General features: G+C 45.6%; 1 protein-coding gene and 1 long non-coding RNA gene across 4 annotated transcripts in view; one reads left to right on the plus strand and one right to left on the minus strand.

Moving 5' to 3' along the window:
- PDLIM2 (PDZ and LIM domain 2) overlaps window positions 1-22,906 on the plus strand; it is a 61,295-nt gene that overhangs the window by 18,199 nt on the left and 20,190 nt on the right. For all 3 annotated transcript variants that reach the window (XM_081843940.1, XM_081843942.1, XM_081843941.1), the window contains exons 2-5: window positions 1,278-1,398; window positions 7,138-7,289; window positions 16,995-17,064; window positions 22,076-22,269. In XM_081843940.1, coding sequence (XP_081700066.1) covers window positions 1,306-1,398; window positions 7,138-7,289; window positions 16,995-17,064; window positions 22,076-22,269 — 509 coding nt within the window. In that variant the 5' untranslated portion in view covers window positions 1,278-1,305. The remainder of the gene's footprint in view (window positions 1-1,277; window positions 1,399-7,137; window positions 7,290-16,994; window positions 17,065-22,075; window positions 22,270-22,906) is intronic.
- LOC309331631 lies at window positions 70-5,890 on the minus strand. Its single transcript, XR_014151917.1, has 3 exons — window positions 5,384-5,890; window positions 4,468-4,706; window positions 70-847 (listed from the first exon to the last, which is right to left on the minus strand). It is a non-coding gene; the product is annotated as an uncharacterized lncRNA (long non-coding RNA).

The following is a 22,906-nucleotide window of genomic DNA, read 5'->3' on the forward strand; positions in this document are numbered from 1 at the left end:
AGGCTGAGCAGCCTTAACAAAGCCCCACTGGACCTCGTGTCTCTTTGGGGCTTCCTCCGTCCTCACTGATGTCCTCCTTGGGCTCTGGGGAGGGTTTCCTCACAAACCACAAGGACTCTCTAGCTCTCTCCTGCCATTTCCTCATATGATTTTATTTATTTATTTATTTATTTATTTCCCAGTGCTGTGCATGCAAGTGGCCATGCACAAGTCAATCACGCATATGGGGGGGGGGGGTGCCTGTGCAGTTTAACTTGATAGTAGCCAAGCTGAAATTTCTCAAAAGGGAACTTACTTAGACTTCCCCCTCTCTCTAATATTTGTTATGTTTCTTTTGAGAAGGCTCTTTCTGCTAGTTGTTAGCATGGTCACCCTGCTTGCAAATTTAAGGCCGCTTTTGACACTCTCCACTGGCTAGTTTCACTCATGGCGGTTTTGCTGGCATGAGCTGGGAGCTTGCTGGATCCAGTCACTGCTGCATCACCTGCCATTAGCAGAACAACCTTTAGGTTTCCAGGAAGCTGCTGTGCCTGATATTGTTGGTTCCCCAGCCTTAAAAAGAAAAGCCACGTTGCACACATGAACCAGATGCCTTATGGTTCACTCCAGTAGCTGCCTAGCAAGAGCTGCAGAGCAGGGAGGAAGAAGGAACTCAGGGCTATTTCGTTGCCTCTGTGGAAGGAAAGCTGCCTTTGACCCTCTCTCAGCTGTCAACTTGCAGCAGCCATTCCCCTGCTTCCACCCCAGCTGGTCACTTACTGGTCGTTGTAACTGGTGCCTGTGGTTGCTTTCTTCATCCTCCCTCTGCATCTTTTTGCTTAGGTGTGATGTCTTTTAGACTGTAAGCCTGAGGACAGAAAATGTCTTACTTCTGGTCTTACTTCTTACTTCTATGCTGCTCTGAGAGCCTCTTCAACTAAAGAGCAGAGTAAAAGATAAGAAAGCTTTACATAACCAACTAATAAATGAATGAATAGAGTTGTCCTGGTAATTGGGGAGGAAGAGGCAGAGCATCTGCTTAGCATGTGGAGCATCCCAGGTTCAGTCCCCAGCATCTCCAGGACGGGGGGGAAGGAAGCCTTGCCTGAAAGAGCTGCTGCCACTTGCTGTGGACAACACTGCACTCGACTCGGCGGCACAAGGCAGCGTCCTCTGCTTCCGGGGCCAAGAGCACTTCCTCCTCTTCTCCCTCCTGGAACACTCAGCCATTCCTTCGTATTATCCACCAACATTCCCATCACCCTCTCTTCACAGAATTCTTATCCTTTGCTTTTCAGGCCCACAGGGTCTGCTGGTGGAACTGCCATGGCGGTGAATGTGAATCTCATGGGTCCCGCTCCATGGGGCTTCCGCATCACAGGGGGACGGGACTTCAGGAAGCCCATCATAGTATCTAAGGTAGGTACCCTGTCTCCTGTTTCTCCCACTGGCTACTCATATAGTGCAGCAGAGTTCACCTTATGGCCTGTGGGTCACATGATGGATGTTGCTGATGGGGTAGGCAGTTCTGCGTGGAAAATGACCTGCTGCTTCTTATACTGCTCTCTTGTACTCTGGAAAGTCAGACAGCGAGAGAGCCACACACAGCAAGGAAACGTAAAGTGTGTATAGCAATGAAACTTAACTCCCACACTGCCCTCTGCTAACCAGGTAAGATTGTCTGCTGTTCCTTACTTGGCACCTTCAATCAAGAAGGGAAAAGGGGGGCCCTGTATAAAAAGGTTGCCATGTGGAAAACCCCGGTCAGGGTTCCAGTCACTCCATTCCATTTTCCGTCTTCTCTAGTTTTCTGCTTCATTGCCCTCCCTCAGTTAGCCAGCATTTTGTACCTGCTGAGCCTGCTCAGTCCTCGTGTTTCATTTTCTTAAACAATCCACAAAACATAAGCATCCTCCCGGGTTTTATACATCTCCGGCCAAGGAACATGTACAAGGAACATTACATTAGGGAAAACTGTTTTGGAAAATGGGGTATACTAATAAAAACGGCATACAAAAATATGTTTATTAGGATAAATTCACATTAATATGTTAATTAATTTTCATGGGGGTGTTTTTTTTTAACGTGCAGATTGCTGCAGAAATGTGGAGAGCTGAATTTAAGTTTTAAAAAATTAGAAATTGAGAGAAACCAAAATTAACAGGTTTGTCCATCCCTTTTGGTGCCCTATCCCACTTTTTTTTTTTAACGTTTTTATTGCATTTTCAGTTTACAGAAGAAAAAAAAAAGAAGAAAAATAAATAATACTCCAACTTTCAAAATACATTTTTAAATTGTTAGCTGGACTTCCCCACACCTCCCTCACCCTGCATTCTTTACAATAAAACAAATCAGCAAATTATTACCTTGTTTCGTGTCTTATTTATATCTTTCAAAATATTTTACTTCTAATTTTAAGGTGCCTTCTATCTAATATTTATGCCTTAAAATAAAAAATATAATAACCTTAAATTTCAACTTTTTCTTAAGTGTAACTTATCTTCCCATTTTCTCGATCTAGTTGCAGGAGCTAAATTCCAAAACATGCAGATTCTTAACATTCATATAGCTTGTATTGTTTTTGCAAATAGTCCTTAAATTTTTTCCAATCTTCTTCCGTTGTCTCTTCATCCAAATCCCGGATTCTGCCAGTCATTTCGGCCAATTCCATATAGTCCATCAACTGCGTCTGCCACTCTTCCAGCGTGGGAAGATCTTGTGTCTTCCAATATTTTGCTATAAGTATTCTTGCTGCTGTAGATGCATACATAAAAAATGTCTTATCCTTCTTTATCACCCTTTGGTCCACAATGCCCAGGAGGAAGGCCTCTGGTTTCTTGGGAAAGGTGTACCTAAACACCTTTTTTAATTCATTATAGATCATTTCCCAGAAGGCCTTCACTTTTGGGCAAGTCCACCAAAGTCCACTTTTGGGCAAGTCCACTTATTTTTAAATCTTGTCTTTCTTGATTGATTTCCATTGCCAGTCCCCAGTTACATCCCTAGGGACATTTAAAAATAGCTTCTGAGTGTGAGACAGGAAAGGACCCAACCAAACTCGGTTTTCACGGAGCTTGTCTCTTCCTCAGTCTTCCGTTTCCAGCCACTCTCTTCCTCTGCCCTCCCACCTGGTTTTCAGTTTCCCCCTTTCACTAGTTGTTCAGAATTCTGTGGGCCCTGAGTGTTTTCCCAAGTGCACAGTGGTGCCGCCTTGGCTGCACAAGTATGAGCACTCAAAACATTTGAGGCAGAATTATAGAGATGGGATGCTAACTGGAATGGGCTGCTAAAGAGAGGAAGATGAGCAGGTGTGCTGTGTGTGACATGAAGACAGTCACAAAACTCTGATGTGGACGAGACTTAATCTGTGGGCCACACAGTGCCACCAGGTGAGATGCACTTGACTATATTGTAGCTGGAAGCTTCAGCAGGTACTTGCACAAGGAGGCACAGTGTATTAACTCAAACAAAAAGGGTTTGAATCCGCATGACAGGGTGAGCTCCTGTTGCTCTGTCCCAGTTCCTGACAACCTAGCAGTTCAAAAGCACACCAGCGCGAGTAGATAAATAGGTACCGCTGTGGCAGGAAGGTAAACAGCATTTCCATGCACTCAGGCTTCCACCACTGTATTCTGTTGCACCAGAAGCGGGTCAGTCATGCTGGCCACAGGACCCAGGACCCTTTACCTTTACCATTGCCTCAAACTAAATAGGCTCTGTTTTGCTGAACAACTTGCTGGGTGCTCTGAGTGGAATTTCCTGTGGAAAAGTGGGAGTGAAGAGATTGGTTGGCCTGGCTGTTCCTGCATTGAATGTCTTTGGGGTTTTGCAGGACATCCTGGAATGCTGAGCATTTTTTTTTTTTTTTAATGTGCTGCTTGGGGCAGAAGCTCTAAAAGGAAGCTGCCCCTTTTTCTGGGCTGGGCACTGAGCCAAGTGTGACCCTTCAGTTTATAATGAGGAGAACAGATCCTGTTTACCATTTCTTCAAGGAACCAACTCCCTGGGAACAGACTGTAAGTCTATGGTGCTGCACATGGAGACTGTAAGCAGCAGGGGTCTAATATACTTCTTCCTTACTCCCCTCTTCAGGGCTGGGCAAGGGAATATCCCTGCTCCCCCCCCCCCCCATTGGCACAAAAGGAAGCAGAAGGTGTTCTGCCCATGCTGTTTGCCCCATTGCTGGGCAGATTGAAATCAAAGTGGAATCTCTTCCAAAGCATTGCTATGGAAGTGTAAATTTCTTAAAATAAAAAAATAAACATTGCCAGAATCTGTTAAAGGCACAGAAGCAGCAGCCTTGGTGAGTAAGGTGGCCACTTGCCCAAAATACAGGAAATACGTAATAAAAAAGAGAGCAAAAGGCGACATAAATCTGAATAAAATGTCACATGTTGATTTACATGTGAAGATGCAGATGTAGAAACAATTGCCATAATTGAACGTAAAAAATGCAAAGCCTTTCCTCATAGTGGGGGAAACTATGACCAGGTGACGTGTGTGGCTGCTCCGTCTCCTGTCCAGGTGCTGACTCTTGGTGGGCAACTTCCAGACGCTCCCCCCTCCTTTGGGTTCTTTGTCTTTAACTTGGACTTGGACTGGGTGGCCTTTCTTGAGCTCCTTCACTTAGACGGCTGCCCTCTGTAAAGGCTGAATCTGAATCTGAGAAGGTTGGGGGTCTGGTCAGTGCCTCTGTGGGCTGAGGACCCTATATGCTGCCTTGGGTTCTGTGGAAGAAATGTAGGCTATCATTAGATTTGCTGCAATGGTTGTGTGGGTTAATCATTGGGGGCAGTCGTCTGGGGCCAGGCCACCCCAACACAGGCTTTTCTGTTGGAGATGTTAGGGACTTGTTTATGTGATCTGGGCTGCCTGAGATAGTTTCAGAGGTTGTTATTATCCTAAATCAGCAACCGCCTGTTTGCATTGCCAAGGAGGTTTTTGAGTGATTCAGCCTCACCCCTTGGGTGGTCATTGTGTGAGCAGGGAAATCTGTATTCCACCCACCAGGTGTGCATAAAGAGAACCTCGCTTTTGCTTATAGCCTTTCACGATGATTTATCTGGGAGAACTTGAGCAAGGTGAGTCAAGGGCCACATGTTTTCATTAGCAAGTCTTTCCTCATCTCCTGTTCGCTGGTGCCTGTGGACTTTGCATTTGTAAATGAATTGGAGTCTGAAGTGAGTTAAGACTGACTTGTTCCAGAATTGCAGTCTGGTGTCTAGGGATCCATGTTAAGGAATAGAGCAGCCCAGTGTTAATTCTGGAGAGAGATCTCCTCCTGCTCCCTTGGGTTACCAGGTGAACCCCTTTGCCTTGGCAACAGCCTTATTCGTTCACTCAGTTATAAACAAAATATTAATTGCCAGCTTTCTGAGAGGAGAAAGTCATAAGGTGAGCAAACCTGTGGTCAGACATTTGACTGCTGATGGTGGCTAGAGAGTGGTCACTGTTTTACTGCAAAAACAAAACTAGAATAAGAGTCACAGATGTTGTAAGGGATAAGGGTGTTGTTGTTTTGGTCTCTTTACTAGCATTTCAACAGCATCACATGTCACAATAATGCATTGTTAACATCCAGATGTTTCCAGAATACAGGACAAAAGAAACATTCAGTATTTATGTAGCTGCCTTGAGCGCTATTTTGAAATGGAACAGTATGCTATAAATTATTGTAATAAACTGCAGTGTTTAAGGGAATCTTTAACAGAAACTATCACTGGAGTACAAAGATGGTTAAAATATTGCAAGACACTTACAGAATCATGGAACTGCAGAGTTGGAAGGAACCCCAAGGCCATCTAGTCCAACCTCTTGCAATGCAGGAATCACAGCTCAAGCATCCCTGACAGATGGCCATCCGACCTCCAAGGAAGGAGAGTCCACCACCTTCATGAGGTAGCCAGTTCCAGTTTTGAACAGCTCTTACTAAACTAATGTTTAGTTGGAATCTCCTTGTAATCTGAGTCACATTCAGATTATATAATTGTTTCCAATATATCAATTGATAAAGAGCAACTCCAACATTGCTCAAAAATTTTGTGTGATCTCCTTCCTTCTTTTAATTATATACTTTCTTTAAGCCTCCCCATTTCTGCATTTTTTCAAATGTTGCAAAACCAATCCATAGCCCAGCATGAGAAAGACCATCAGCAGATGCTGTTTATTGGATATCCAATTCTTCATGGCTGTCAAACACTTTTATATAAGGAGTGTGACACTTCTTTGTTTTTAGAATTATCCATCACACTCCAATAATGTAAGTTTAAGATTGAAGGGATGTTGTAATTCAACAATCAACCTCATTGCATGAACAATTCTTTCCTTCCCCCTCCCCCTCCCCTGGTAGGCACACATTTCTGGACACGTGGATTTTGCTGTGCCATGTAATGGAGGGATTTAAAGTAGGGTGAAAGTGCTTTTAAAATAATAAGAAAGGCATTTTACAAAGTGACCGGCATTATGGAGAGAGCTCTCTGGATGAATTTAGAAATTGGCACTTCCCCGAAAAGCAGTGGGCCTTGTTAAAAAAATACTGGTTGTTTTGCCAGTTGTGTATTTTGCTCTTTGTGGTCTTCATGGCAGTAACTTGCTTAGTCCATAATAAGATGTTATAGCATAAATGCACAGTGACTTAGTTTCTTTTTCCAAATGGTGAAGCAGAGCCAAACATTTCAAAACGCCATGTCACAATACGCTTATTAGCCTTTATGGTGCAACAGGAATCTTTTGATGTTTTTGCTACAGCAGATTTAACTCTGTTACTCTTCTGGAATGTTTTCAGTCGGGTTTAATTAACTTTTTTCTATTAAGCATAACACATTGCAAATCCACTTTTAATCTTTAAGATGGGCGGTTGCAGAGACTCTTAATAGGGGTTAATTTAGCCCATGTTATTAACTAATCCAGACAAATCCTTTGTGCAGACATTTGCTTGGATATGGGGACAGAGCCAGTGGAAGCAAACTGTCCAAACTCCATAGCACTTTGAGATTTTATTATATTAAGCAGTCTAACATGTTAAATAAATAAAGGAGCTGGTGGGATAGAATGTCTGCTACTCATCTGCCTTCGTCTTGATGCACAGATGGGCATGGCTTGTTCCCAGGAGTCACATTTTAGCTTGATGTGTCTCTGTCTTTCTCGTTCTTTATGCAGGTGACTGAGCATGGCAAAGCAGCTCTAGGTGACCTTCGTCCTGGTGATGTCATAATCTCCATCAATGGAGAGAGCACTTCCGAGATGCTCAACGTGGAAGCACAGAACAAGATTAAGCAGAGCTCTGGGCAGCTGCAGCTGCAGGTGAACAGGTAAGGTTGCCGGTAGCAAGGACCGAATTAAGCACAAGCAATTGCGCCAGAGGTTCCTGGTCCCATAGTTTTGGGGAGCCAAATCAGAGCATCCATTCCTTCACTGTGCCTTTAATGATGTCATCAGTGAAAGTAAAATAAAGGAATACTGAAAGGCACAAAACTGGAATGAGCAATGTCAATAATCAAACATGAGAACATTTTAGTGCTTTTTTCCTGGATGGACAGTTGCAGTCCTTCTCCCCATTTCCATTTGGGTTGTGGACAAATAGGGCTGCCATTCTGCAATCCTGCTGCTTTGGGAAGTTCTAGCAACTGCTCTCCTGTCTTGAGGGGGACAAGAACTGCTGTTTTAGGAGCTGGGGAGGATGCTTTTAGCTCTTAGTTTCAGCTGCAGTGGGTTGTCCTTTCTTTTCTGTGTCAGTTAACAAAAGGCAAGTATGGTGCTCTCTACCAATTGCTTGGTTCTCCCACAAATGCCATTTAATTTCATAAAATTCAGGATATTGATCCGTGGTTGCTGAGAAAAGGCCCATGGATGTTCCTGCATTGAAAGTGAGGGGCCTTATTTAAAAGGAAGGAGGAGGAATACATCCTGTCAAGAGTGACTGCAGAAGAAACTCTAGCTTCTGCTTACTGTAAACAGAAGATGGAGTAGAGAGTGGAGTGCTGCTCTCTGGGTAACTTGCAGAAGATTGGAATTGGAACACCTAAAAAGTTTGCCACCTCCACTGCTGAATTTGACTGCTAAAACACTTGGGGGGAACCAGTTGTGATTTTTGGGGTGTTACTGTGAGCTCAGTTCTGGTTTTGAAAACAGACTCTTGTGCTGGACATGTGCTCAGATGCACCCTCTTCTGTAATCCTAAATGAATCTCTTCCACCCTACAGTTTCGCATCTGGATCTGGTTGGCAGATTCATGAGATGCTAGTAAAAAAAAAAAAAAAAGCAAAAGCAAAGCAAAACAACAACAACAACAACAACAATTTAGGCTATGCAAGGCTGACATCTGCCCACTCTTGAGATAAAGACGCGAAGGGACAAGTGGACCGGTTGCACCAGGAATAGGAATGGACTGTGTCTGTCCAAAGTGGGAACTGTGAGGCTACTGCCTGTGGCCTCCATTATGGGAAGCGCCCTAAGGTTCCTGGCCATTGGTTCACGTTCTGCTGTGGGTTAAAGGCTTGGGAGGTGGGCAGGGCCTCCTTGGAGTAACTCCTGGAGCCTTCTGTTAATGTTGAAAAAGAGAAGTAAGAAGTAACCCAGTCCCAGTTCTCAGGCCAGTTAATGCAAACAAACTGGGGTGACAGATAGGGTGCTAGGACTTTTTACATTTTAATAACACTCTTAAAGAAGTATATATTAAAACCTATGAGCATTTAGGTGTTTGCTGTTTTGTGTTATTGTGACATTTCCCTTCTCCCAGCAAGGTCTGTCCTTAGGAGCCCACTCTGGGCCTGCTTGTCATACGTGGTGACTGCAGGGGTCAGACACTCTGAAATGGTGCACCCAGCCATCTCCTTGGCTGTACCCTGGAAGGTGCAGGGAAAAGCAGCTAAAATCCCTGATCTTTTGTGTACATAGGGCATGAGGTCTGTTCTGAATACAGCTTGTGGGTTATAAGGACAGAGCCAGGGGTTGGCTGGCTGGAGTTGACTGACTATTGGTTTCCCTTGTGCAGTGTTCAGGAGCTGTATTTTTGGCTCTGAGAGCATGCTAGTGGTTTGCAAAGCAGCACAAAGCTAAACTGGGGCGGATTAGCTAGGAAGAGAAGCAGCTTGGGCAGTTCTTTCCCTGCTGCCCAGGTCTGACTGGTTCTAGAGCCTGGGGCTGTTCTTGGGGAGAAGGGGGGAATGGGCAGTGCTTGTCTGTATATTCTGTGCCAAAGGGAATTTGGGAGGTGCAGCTTGGTAAGCCCTGCAGATGAGGGGTGTCCTGTGTGAGGGGGTCCAAACCAACTTCTTGGTGCTGCTCTGGTTCTGCTTTATTTATACCGGTGTGTCTACTCTACATGCACAGATTCTGTGGCCAAGGAAGATCAAATTCTACCATAAGAATTATGACAGAAACCTAATCTGCACAATGTATGTTTATTGCAGTGTATTGTTATTTTATTGTTATGTTTTTGTAGAATTAAGATGGATTTTGGTTAAGCACAGGCCTGGCAGATGCCAAGGCAAGAGAAAAGGCTTTTGAGGAGGGAAGTGAGGCAGCTGAGGCATGAGAACAGAAAGTTGGCTTAGAGGGGGGAGGAGGAATAAAAAAAGCCTTACTCTTAGGTAGCTGAAATATTTGCCTGAAATTTGCTCTGCTTTTGAGCCTCAAGTTTCAAAGTACTTTCAAAATTTCTTTTGTCTGCCGAAAGGACTAGAAAGCCTGCCAAGAACGGTTCCCAGTGTAGTGTGTGTGTGTGTGATCATTTCTTCCCAATGGGTGGTGGGAGAAATCCTAAAAAACTAGCTTGCTTTTGTATGAGTCCATTTTAAACAACCCCACTGACTAGCACCAATGGTGGGCTCAAAAAATAACAGCCCAGCAGTCAAGTCTTACTTTTCCTGCTGCGCCTGGCACCCAGCTATCAAAGCTGGCAAATTAAAACTCCTTGGTGCAGAGAGAGGGAGCAACAGAGCGCAGAGGACTTTTTGGGCGATGGGCGAGAGCTTGTCTCACCGCCAGGGTGGGGCAGGCCCTTCTGGGATTCTGTTGTTGGGCAAAGCATGCTACAGAGCACAGGACAGATGTGTGTGGAAAACCCCAGCCCACTGGCACTCTCCTTGCTAATCCTGAATGTCCCTTTTCAAACTCTTAATGGCGGCAATTGATACTTGTTTTGGAAGAATGTTTACAAAAAGAAACAAAAAAGCTCTGTGTTTGCACACAGATTCTCCTCCTTTCAAAGGGCCTGTGAAAGTGAAGCAAGCCAGAATAACTCTGCTTCGAGGCGTGTTGAAGATGCACCTCCTGCTGGGTCCGGTGCTGGAGTTTTCCTGTGCCCTGTTGCATAAGCCCAGCTGGCTCTGTAATAATCCCACATGAGCCTGCATGTGACTGCAAAGCTAGTGAGCTGTGAAGTAGCCTTTGGGGCACTGCACATGTGGGCAAGGCTGGCAATATTGCCCAGGGCAGGGAAACGGGTAGCAATCTCCTAGTCTCCGATGAGTCAGACTCTGTGACAGACGAAACTTGGCCTTGTCTTGGGGGTGGGGAGAGGGATGAAGGGGAAGAAGCAGACTGTTGCATTGTGTAAAGCCATTTGACAACAGGCCGCTGTCCAGGGTGTGGTCTTCTACTGGCATGACTCAGATATCCTCTTTCCCCACCCAGTGCTGGCCGATACTGGAGTTTGGCCTGCAGCCTCAGGTGCAGCACAGCTGAGTTCAGATCATGAGGGAGTCCTGGAGTGTGTGTGGTTGGGGGCAGTGGCTGCGGAGCGGGGTGCAGCCCTAGCTCAGGTTCCTCAAGTTCCTTTCTGGGGCCCGATCTGCGCTATCCACTTAAAGCGGTATTGCACCACTTTACACAATTGTGGCTTCTGCCAAAGAATCATGGGAACTGTAGTTTGCTATGAGTTGTAAGAGTTGCTAGGAGACCCCTCCCGCCCCCTAGCTACAATTTGCAGAATGGTTTAACACTCAATCTCCTTCACAGGGAACTCAGGAAATTGTACCTCCGTGAAGGAATAGGGGTCTCCTCCTAACAACTCTCAGCATCCTTTACATGGCTTAAAGCGGTATAATTGTGCTTTCATTATGCCGTGCAGGTGGAGCCTGGCAGCTGGGGTTCAACCTGAACTGTCCCACTCAACACCCGCAGTGTGAGCCTTGACAGGGCCTTGTCACGCCTCTCCTAGCTTGCAGGCTCTGGCTTGTAGGCTCACAGTGCTGTGGCATGCGCACATGAGTGTTCTGCAGACCAGCTGGGCAGGGTACAGCAACATGCCTTTCTGCACCACTTGGCCACTTGGCCAGTCTTCTGCCTCACTGCTGGGTCCCCTTTCCTTGTTTCTTCTGCTTTTGACATGCAACGGATGCTAGATGAGAGTTGGAAAGTCTTAATGTATCTTGGCACCACCCCAAAACCGACAAACTGAACTGAAGGAGCTTCAGGAGGCAGCATTCCTCTCATTCCGGGGCCTTTGGCTCATCTTTTTCTCTTCCTCCTCCACCCTCTCTGCCCCCCCCCCTTGCAGTTGTCCTGGGGCGCTTGGAGCTCTTTGAGTTGGCTCAGTGCTGGGTGCCTTTTTGTCTCTCTTTCTCTGAAGTAGCAAACATTGAGGTCCATGTCAGAAACCTCAGTTGGAAGTGGCAGTGCAGAATATTGTACTAAAAGCTCAGATTTTTCTCCCTGAGTTTCTGACTGTTCTTTGGAGACCCCTTCAGCCATAGCCAGGTGAGGACTTGGGCTTGTGTGTCGCTCCTTGCTAGGGATGTAAGAAAGCTTTGGTTTCCACTCCAGCCTTGCGTTCATCTCATACAGCACCGTTTCCTTTCTGTTGCAGATGGGCTTCTTACTGTCCACTGTGGTGTTATATATAAATCAAGTTATCATCACACAATTCCACACCATTCATTTCAATGCAAAATAAATACAGTGCAAATTTTTGGGTGGTATGAATTATGTATCATTATGTTTCATTTGTGGACTGGAAATAATAACAGCTAAAACAGATCATATTTGCTGAATAGATTTCCGTTGTGGAATGAGATGAATGTTAATATAAACAATTTCCATTCACACTTCCACCTAAATTCTCCAACATCCCTACTTCCTGCTGCCATTGTTCCTTGACCACTTGGGGGCAATTCCCATTCGAAACCCTCTGTCTCCACTCTCTTCCAGAGATTTTCCAGTGTGCCCTGGAGGTTTCTCCCTCTATCCCTCTCCCTCTTCCTGTAAGTGTGTGCAGCATCCCCACACGGTGGACACCCATTTTCCTGCACAGGAGGAGCTATACCTAGTATTTTTTTAAAAGGGGGGGGAGGGCCATAGCTCTGTGGTAGAGCATTTGCTTTGCATGCAGAAAATCCCAGCTTCCGTCCCTGGCCTCTCCAGGGAAGGTCCCCCGCCTGGAACCCCAGAGAGCCAGTCGCTGGGAACAAGACTGAGCTGGCTGGACCAGCTTGGGGGGAGGCAGTTTCCACCTATAATGCTTCAGACAAATGTCCAAAGTGCATCATGCACATTATCGTGGAAGTTACAGTACAGCACTGTTTTGCCCAGATGGGGAGTTTTGGCTGAGGGAGCAGTGACTTACTTGCCTAAGGCCACCTAAAGAATTTCTGACTGAGGTAAAGTTTAAAGCGGGGATTTCCTCTCTTGCACTTTTTACCACTAATATTCAAAACTTGTTCTTCAGATAACACTTAGGAGAGATACTTTGGGGGTTTTTAAGGCTTAGGTTCTGAGAAGTCGCCACTTGATCTTGCCTGATTCTTGGTGGAAAGCCATTTATGGTCATGCAGATTTTCAGGCCCATCTACATCAGCCCTCCCCGTCTTCCTTTCTGCCCTTCTGGAAGCTTCTCAACTTGATTTTCAGACTCTCCACATGAAACTCTCTGGCTGAAGTTACCTCAGTCTGGCCTTGGTCCCACCCAGATCTTGCTGGCTTGGAGCTGGGCCTCTTCTTTGCTGAGCCCAGAACAGGCCCCCTCTGCCTCCTTCTGTGGGGCCAGGGGTCCCGCCTTTATTTTTGTGTTGGCTACAGTCTACCATAGGAATGCAGAAATGCATTGCATAAATTGGTGAATAGAACCTCTTTAAAAATTACTGGAGGGGGGACCTCTCATTTATGAAGTATTCCCTCCCCAACTCTTTTAAGCCCATAAGCATATTTGGAAATGTAGGAAACTGCTGTGCTCACTACAAAATATGAATTTCACATAAGAGAACTGGCAATACTCAGACTCCCCCCACCCCTCAAAAAACCTAGGCAAATCACTCCTGTACTTTAAAATACAGACAAAAAGTAGCACAACAAGGCTCTCCAAACAAGCAACCCCCCACAACTGAACAACCACAAAAGGCAACCCCCCCTCAATTTAAAAAATAGAAATTGAGAAGAGCAGACGCCTTGACAGGCACCATGGGATGTGCGTCTGAGGGTGCCCCGGGCACCCCTGTCTGAGGGGAAGAACCCTAGTTTAGTGGCAGGTCCTGGGTTCCATCCCTGGCAGACTCTGGAGCCCTGTTGCCATTCATTGTAGACAAATTGATATAGATGGACCCAAGGTATAATGCAGATTTGAAAAATAATTCCTTCTTTGTGTACCTTTACCTTTTCCTTTTCCTTTTCCTTTTCCTTTTCCTTTTCCTTTTCCTTTTCCTTTTCCTTTTCCTTTTCCTTTTCCTTTTCCTTTTCCTTTTCCTTTTCTTTTCTTTTCTTTTCTTTTCTTTTTTTTTTTTTGAGGAATTTTGTCCTTGACTGACCCTCACTTAAAAGTCTAGGAGCTGGGAATTATTTTGCATCCCCTCCTTGCAAACATAGATTTAGGTTGCCATGCTAATGGTACCCTGACAGTTACTTATTCCACATAAAGATGGGCTCTGTGGATAAGCACACACTCACGTAATTACATGACAATAAGGACTTGCTATCAGCCTTCATGTTAGGAATGGCCAGTTGGTAGCTTTCAGGCTTAATCTGTCTCCCAGTTGAGGCAATTATATGTCTCCTTGGAGGCCGTACCAAATTTAAAACTGAGTACAGGGTAAAGTAGATGTGGGCAGGCTTGCAGGATCTCCTTTGTTTTGTAACTCTGACTCTGAGGTTCTCCATCCAAGGTAAAGGTAAAGGTAAAGGTACCCCTGCCCGTACGGGCCAGTCTTGACAGACTCTAGGGTTGTGCACCCATCTCACTTAAGAGGCCGGGAGCCAGCGCTGTCCACAGACACTTCCGGGTCACGTGGCCAGCGTGATGAAGCTGCTCTGGCGAGCCAGCACCAGCGCAGCACACGGAAACACCGTTTACCTTCCTGCTATAAAGCGGTACCTATTTATCTACTTGCACTTAGGGGTGCTTTCGAACTGCTAGGTGGGCAGGAGCTGGGACCGAAAGACGGGAGCTCACCCCGCCGCGGGGATTCGAACCGCCGACCATGCGATCGGCAAGTCCTAGGCGCTGAGGTTTTACCCACAGCGCCACCCGCGTCTCCATCCAAAGCCTGGTCCAAATGGCAGCTCAGGAGTGGAGCCAATTGTCTAATGCACCCCATGAGCTGTATTCTAGGATGACCTAAAAATTGAAGTATGAATTACATCTGGGTTAGTACAGTTCAGCCTTTGTGCTGTTGATGCTGTTAATAACTGGGTCTCAGAAACACAGCCCACCCACCACATATAGTCCAGTGATCCCCCACAAACCCTCCAAGTGTCCTGATTTTCCAGGGATAGTCCCAGAATTACTGAAGCCATCTTGCTTTCTAATTTGATCCCAAAATGTTCCACTTTTCCTTTTTCCTCCCCTTCATGTATTGGAGAACAATTAAAAGTGGTCAGACCCACCCCTCTCCTGTCCTTTTGGGAAACAGGAACTTTTGTCATGATTAAATGGAGTCCTGTTTATACTGAAAATAAAATATTTACACCAAATGAAATAAACAGTGATGCTGGCATATACCTGTAGAACTTCCTATAATATTGAAGGAAAATGTAACCAATCCACATTAAATTCTTTAATTGCAATGCTTCAGCAGCCAGCCATTTTTAAGGAAATGCATTGAGTGTTTATTCCTTTATTGTAAACTGAGCCTTACACTGTCTACTCAGACGTAAGGCCCACTGTATTCAATGGAGCTTACTCCCAGGTATCTGGGTAAAGACTGTGCAGCCTTACATTGCAATCCTAAACATTTCTACTCAGAACAAAGTCCCCAATGAGTTCAGTTACTCTCTGGTATGTTCCTGATCATTCTCACAGTTTCCATTCTTACTATTGCTATTACTATATCGCACCTTTTCCTGCCTTTTTCAAGGCGGCTTACAGTTAAAATTTTATTTCATTCCATTTATCTGTTTACAACAATTCTGTGAGGCAGGTTCCTTGGAGAGGTTGTCATCAGCTCAAGGTGACAGATGTCAATGTGTACATGACGTTTAGGTGTGCGGGAGATCAAGTACGGAGAAGCTTCCTGGTGGAGAAGAGAGTGTCCCTTTCTTCATAGGAGGGTGTGCTACCAGGAGATGCAGGCTGAGCAAGTTAAAGGTTCCTGGCATCTCCAGGTCGGGCTGCAAAAGACTCTTCTCTGAATCCATGGAGAGTGGACAGTCGTGAACTAGGTGGACTATTGGTCTGGTGTGATATACCTGTATGACTGCTTACTATAACTCCTGCCCACCACTGGTGCAAAGCATGCCAACAGTTTGACTGTTGAGAAAATAAAAGCTATTTGCTAATTATGAGAAACTGAGAGATTCTATGCTTTAATGATACATCTCACTCTCTTCATTTTAAAGGTGATGCATGTGAGATATCTATCTGCATATTCATACACCTTAATGACTGGGAAACTCATTGCTAGCTGGTGCCAACCTTATGGAGTCCTTGCAAGTAATTGTGGTTTTCTTTTTCGTGGCAATAAATGCCTCTGGGCTTCGACTGCTATCTGGAAAATACCCCCCCCCCTCCCAAAGAATACAGACTATCCTTGAAGCATGCTTACCATAAATATGTGGTCCTGTGGACTGTGCCATATCCCGCCTATTTGTCATCCCCTTTGCTCTCTGCGTTCTGTCCTCATCCCCATCTCACTTCACTGCCTACCCTCCCCTGCCTGATTTAATTCCCTTTAATGAATTCCAGATTCCAGCTACATCAAAGCCCCAGATGCATTCCTCTTGAGAGAATATAAAGGCAGCCGCTTCTCTCTGACCACCCCGCCAATTTCAGAGTCTGGGATTGGGGGCAGGGGAGGTATCCAACCGTGCCCCTTGTTTTGCGGCTGGAGCCAGCACCTCCTCTGATGGAGGTTAGTTGGGGGTAGTACAAGGCTGCTTTGATCCCTGTATGGGAGGGCAGCTCTCTGTTTATCCTGGTGGGAGGGCAGCAGTATTAGGGTAGCTCTCATACTTGCCATCTGTGCCTCATTTGAAAGCCATATAGTGAACACCCTTTGTGGGAGAAGCAATCTCTCTCTCTCTCTCTCTCTCTCTCTCTCTCTCTGTGTGTGTGTGTGTGTGTGTTCATGGGAGGGGGTGCAAAGTAAGGCTACTCAAGGTACAAATGGGGATGTGGTACACACACTGGACCAGAAATCTTAACACTTTTTGAAATCAGCACATACCAAAATAAAACTACCCCCTGGTTCCTCAGATTTGAGAAGAAATTTTTTACACAATAAAAATTATACTGCTCCTGTAATCATAATAGCTAGGAACACAATTTTTAGATGTCATTTTTAAAAAAGATATTATACTATGTGTTAAATTTCCATTTGTAATTTGAGTGCATTTTATAGATTAATATGTTAACCACTTAGAATGCTTTGCAGTAAGAATATCAATTTCTACAAGCTTTGGGTTAGAGATGGCATCTCATTCTTCAGTGACCTTTGAACCCTGTGGATGCACTTTCTTCTGGATTCACTGCAAGACTGGCCTGCTTATAAGGCCTTGCGGGTGGTTGCTTTGAGTAGCACAGACGTCAAGGAAACTGCTAGCCCACTGACTATTTTGTTCCCTATCAGTCTTCTTCGTCTCTTTTCCAGGTCTCAACAATTTTCTCCCAGTCAGACGAATGGTGAGAGTTCAGCAGAGTTGTTGTCCATACGGTTTCAGGTGAGCACCCCTCTGCTTCTGACACCAAGTCTCTAGATTAAAGTATACGGTGGGGCATCCTGAACCATGCATTTTATGTATGTATTTTTTGTCAGTAATTTACACCCCATATTTCTGTCAGAGTGACTAACAAAGATTTGAAAACATCAATAAATACAATTAAAAATATTAAAACAAGACAAAATATTAAAAAATACATCTGATAAAACTTTAGAAAACAGTACCTAGGGAATAAACCAGTGGGTTTTACCTGTGTAACAATTCATTAAGAGAGCTAATGATTTAACGGGAATAAAATGGTTTTACTTGCCTTCCACAGAGCAAGAAAAGCCGAGGCAAAGTGGATCTCCCTCAGGGGGGCCTTTTTCTTTTCCTCTTCACATACAGAAAGGCAGCTGGGCACTGTTCCCTTGACCCATCAATACATATCTAACCTAAGTGTGGCCCTCTGCTACCTCTTACCTGGCCCTCAGAACTCTTCACAGGCCACACCTCCTGCCTGGGTTACACCTCTCACTGAACCTGTTCCATAACTGCCTCCAGTTTTGGGGCCTAGCGGGAATCTGTCCTTGGGCTCTTGAACTGCCCCTTGCTTCCCTGAGGGAGAGCTGCAGGTGTGGAAACCTGTTCGCTGGGCCACAGCTGGACTGTGTGCAAAGATACGAGTCTCCTCCGCTGCCCCAGCTACCGCTATCATGTGCCCCAACTAGGAATTCAGCCTTTGGTCTAAAAAAGAAGTCCCCCCCCCCCACTGCATTGATATTGCCCCTCTTCTGCCATACTATAGAGATCAGGGCTGTGATATTCCTTTTTCCTACAAGTTAGCATTACAAATAGGCACAAAGTGAAAACCACTGGACAACACAAACATTGATGGGTGTTATGTATTCCAACATTCCTTATACCTGGCTCATTTAACTCAAATCTTGGGATAATGTTTTTCTTTATTTGCATGTGTATAATTATGTAATTTTTCCTCCTTCATCCGTATCAAGAATCTTCCTTCGCCATCCTACAATTGACAGAACAGTGTCAGTTTTCCAGTGTCTCACTCAACCAAATTTTAGCTGCAGTGATTACCACATTTTTCACTCTATAAGACGCACCAGACCATAAGGCACACCTAGTTTTTGGAGGAGGAAAACAAGAAAAAAAAATATTCTGAATCCCAGAAGCCAGAACAGCAAAAGGGATCCCTCTTGCTGTTCTGGCTTCTGGGATAGCTGTGCAGCCTGCATTCGCTCCATAAGACGCACACACATTTCCCCTTACTTTTTAGGAGGGAAAAAGTGAGTCTTATAGAGCAAAAAATACGGTATTTGCCAAATTGGTTGTTTTCCTACTGGCAGCAAGCCATCAAGCACTTTCAATCCAAACATTTAAAGGATCTGTTAAAAAAATACCCCAATTCAACCATTTCACAGATAGCTTTCCAGTACTGCTTTGCTTTCAGATAATTCCAACACAAATTGGAAAAAGCAGCCTGATATCTCCAATACAGTGGTGCCCCGCAAGACGAAGCCTCGCAAGATGGAAAACCCGCTAGACGAAAGGGTTTTCCGTTTTGGAGGCGCTTCGCAAAACGAATTTCCCTATGGGCTTGCTTCGCAAGACGAAAATGTCTTGCGAGTTCCTCGGGTTTTTTTCCTTTCCCCCCCTTTTCCTAAGCCCTAAGCCGCTTATCAGCTGATCCGCTGATAAGCCGCTTATCAGCTGATCCGCTAAAAGCCGCTAAACCGCTAATAGCGCTAATCCGCTAAGCTGTCAATGGGCTTGCTTCGCAAGATGAAAAAAGCGCTATACGAAGAGCCTCACGGAACGGATTAATTTCGTCTTGCGAGGCACCACTGTGTTTATATAATAAAATTCTATGCTAAGTTTGGTCAGAATGGAGGTGTAACTAGACATGCCTTTCCCAATGTGCTGACTGGGGCTGATGGCAGTTGGAGGGTGCCGGTTTGGGGAAGACACCTGTAGCAGATCCATGATTCGGATCTCTTATTGTTAAACACACAGAGACACATGTGCACATAGAAAGAGGCCAATGTGAGACACGTACTCAAAAAAACACATACTGTGGTTTGAGTTGTGATCATGTACAGTGGTGCCCCGCAAGACGAATGCCTCGCAAGACGAAAAACCCGCTAGACGAAAGGGTTTTCCGTTTTGGAGGTGCTTCGCAAGACGAATTTCCCTATGGGCTTGCTTCGCAAGACGAAAATGTCTTGCGAGTTTTTCCGACTTTCCCCCCCTTTCCCCCCTTTTTCTAAGCCGCTAAGCCGCTTATCCGCTTATCCGCTAAAAGCCGCTAAGCCGCTGTCAGGGACGCAGCGAGAGCGCAGGGAGGGGAGGAGATGGAGAGCGAGGGGGAGCAATCCGAGGGCAGCGTAGGAGAAGATGACAGTAGCCCGAGAGATTCCATGAGCCTCTCCAGCGAATCGGAAGATTCACAGAAGGGGGCGCCGATGGCCAGGGCAAGGGGGGCCCCAAGGGGGACACCCCAGAAGCAAGGGGCCAGCGGGGACTCCCAGAGCAGCAGTTGGAGATCAGGACCAGCTTCCCCACCAGAGCGTAGTGGGGTGGAGGAGTCCCAGGTATCAGGGCCAGTGTATTCACCACCAGCGAGAGAAGATGAGTCAGGGTTGGCCACGCCTCCATCGGAGAGCGAGGGAACGGTCAAGAGGAAGGTTGCCGGCTGGGCGCGCGCGCCAAGTTCAAATGTACAGGCGAGCGGCACAGCAGGTAGCCCGGATAGGGAACCAGGTCCTAAAGCCCGCCGGAAGGAGGGGCAAGAATCAGGGGGGTCAGCGTCAGAAGAGTCCAGAAAGGATGAAACCCCAGCGGGCAGGAGGGCCCAGAGGAGGAAGGAGCTAAGGAAGAGGTGGAGCAAGGCTAGAGTCTTAAACTGGTGTGGAAGGGGAGGAGAGTCAGACGGAACTTCGCCGGTCTAGGCTTTAAGACGTAGAGTTGCACGCTGCGGCTTTGAAATGGAAACTGAACTTCAATAAAGACTTTTGTACATAACTACAGCCGGGCGTTGGTCCTTTGTGAGCTGGGACCTAGGGGCGGCTCTGACAGCCGCTAATAGCGCTAATCCGCTAATGGGCTTGCTTCGCAAGACGAAAAAACCGCAAGACGAAGAGACTCGTGGAACGGATTCTTTTCGTCTTGCGAGGCACCACTGTATCTCGGCCAGGATATGAATATAGGTGATACATGGAAATGTATCATTACATCTCAGTTTGTTGAGAATGTCAGCTCTTCAACAAACTTTCAGGTGCTTATGGGTCATTCACGGATACAGGCCTCTGCTTGCCTTTGTTGCTGAATTTCTGTTTCCAAGAAAGCCGAGGCTTAAGAGGTTTATGTTGAGGGCTTCTGCCCCTGGGCATCCATCTCTCTCCACCTACATTTTTGACATACAATCTTTTTCTCAGGTCCTTTGTAGTTTTCACTCTGATTGGCAGAGGCAGCCTGTGAAAGGCCCTTCTCTGACAGTAGTCTTCTCCTGCACTACTTCAGCTGCTGCCATGGGATGAAAGTTTATCAAAAATAAGACCAAGACTCTTGCAGCATATTACACTGTTGCTGAGATGTCTTCTCTGGCTGCCAATTTGTTACTTGAGTGTAGCTGCACCCATTTTCCAAAACTCTCTGCCAGTTAATGCTGGGTGTGTACCTTTCATCTATTATTATTATTATTATTATTATTATTATTAATAATAATAATAATAATAATAACAACAAGATTATTTTTATACCACATAGTGCCAAATAGACATTAAGTGACACTCACTTAAAACCTTTTGGCACCAACTAAAATCTGTTTTGTTTATGTAAGCCAATGCAGACATGTAATTTTATTACGTACATTGGTTTTTTAAGTGTTCATTTTATGTGCTATGTGCTTTGTGTATTTTCCAAAGTTTGCTTTTAAAGTCTGGTTTTATTATTGTTTTCTTTTTTCTAACTGTTTCTTGTAAACCACTTAGAGATTTTTGTTAAGCATTATATAAATCTTGTTTTAAAACAACTTGACAACCTGAGGAAACGGCCATGGAATCCTTAATGGGATGGGCAGGCTCCCTGAGTGGTGCCGAGTCACTGAGCCCTAGCCGTTCCCACACACTTCTGATAACCTGAGAAAGGAAGCAGTTCCATGGGCAGGCTCTGACAGGTGATTGCTGCTCTGCCAGCATTGTCCTGCCTCAGTAATCACATTGATGGTCCTTCCCACAGAATTGATCCCTTTCAAACTTTCCTAACCCTGCATTGGAACAAAACAGGGCTGAGCCAAGACTCGTGTTATTATTAAAGCAGGTAGAGGAAAATTTCCTTGTGCATTAACTTTTGAGATACCATCAAAGAGTAGTTAATGTTGATTATTATGGGCTATAGGTGGTGTCACTTGGATTTTCTTTACCTACAGAAGGTCCCAGGTTCAACACCAGCATCTCCAGGCAGGGTTGGGAATGTCCCCTGCCTAAAACTCTGGAGAGGTGTTGCATTTAGTGTAGACAATTATGAGCTAGATGGACCAATGATCTGACTTGGTCTGATGATCTGAGCTAGATGGACCAGTAATAAAGCAGATTTATGTGTCTCTATGCAGCCTATCAGGGACGTGGGTGGCGCTGTGGGTTAAACCACAGAGCCTAGGACTTGCCGATTAGAAGGTCGGCGGTTCGAATCCCTGCGACGGGGTGAGCTCCCGTTGCTCGGTCCCTGCTCCTGCCAACCTAGCAGTCAAAGTGCAAGTAGATAAATAGGTACTGCTCCGGCAGGAAGGTAAACCGCATTTCCATGCGTTGCTCTGGTTCGCCAGAAGCGGCTTCGTCATGCTGGCCACGTGACCTGGAAGCTGTACGCCGGCTCCCTTGGCCAATAAAACGAGATGAGCGCCGCAACCCCAGAGTCGGCCATGACTGGACCTAATGGTCAGGGGTCCCTTTACTTTTACCTATGCAGCCTATCTGTCTTGACGTGGTTTTTTTATGGACTTCTCCTGTAGGATGTTGTAAGAACCAGAGATGATGGTCAGAACTCAGTGAGATCTTCCTACTCCAGCCCAGCCTCCATCAGTCCACGGCCCAGCAGTCCCTACTCTCCTTCATCTCCTGGATACCGAGCTGGTAGCCCATACAGTCCCCAGAGGCCTGACCTACCCAGTGAGGACAGAGGGGAATCCGTGGTGAACAGCCGCAGGTATATAATAATCCTGATCCATGTGACTCTGCCTCCTGTTTCCTGTAAGCAGCCAGATGCCTCCATGTTTGTGGGTTTCTTCCTGGCAAGAGTCCTCCCCGCAAAACATTGGAATTTGAGGTCTACTGCATCAGTCCAATGGAATCTCCATGGCCAGTCATAGCAGCTGCAACCCCTTTTTAAATCAGTCTTAAGGCTGGTTTAAAACACAGCTAGATCACTCTCTTTCTCCATTTGAATTGAAGGGGGTGTTTGGGAAAATGCATCAAAACACAGTATTTCATAAGAAGCAGCAGGATAGATATGGGAAAAGTATGGATTGTGACTAATGTCATCTGTACGCCACTTCCCGAACCAGCAGTGGAAGCACACTGGGTGAAGAGTAAACATGGATATGTACACAGCCTAAATCATTGCATCCCATTGAATTCCATAAGTTACTGATGCATTGTATAAAATATTTTCTTTTGTCTGACCTGAATTGACTTCCAATCAAACTCATTGGCTGATCCCAATTCTAGTACATACTGTGTGGGAGAGTCTAATCTTTGGACTCAGCTACATTAGTTTTTTTTTTTAAAGTGTTTTATATACATTATAACACTGTGGCACCAGATGGCACTGTGGAGATTTCCCA

Source organism: Podarcis erhardii, assembly GCF_964252035.2.
Source record: "Podarcis erhardii genome assembly, chromosome: 16".
In the NCBI taxonomy this organism is placed as follows: domain Eukaryota; kingdom Metazoa; phylum Chordata; class Lepidosauria; order Squamata; family Lacertidae; genus Podarcis; species Podarcis erhardii.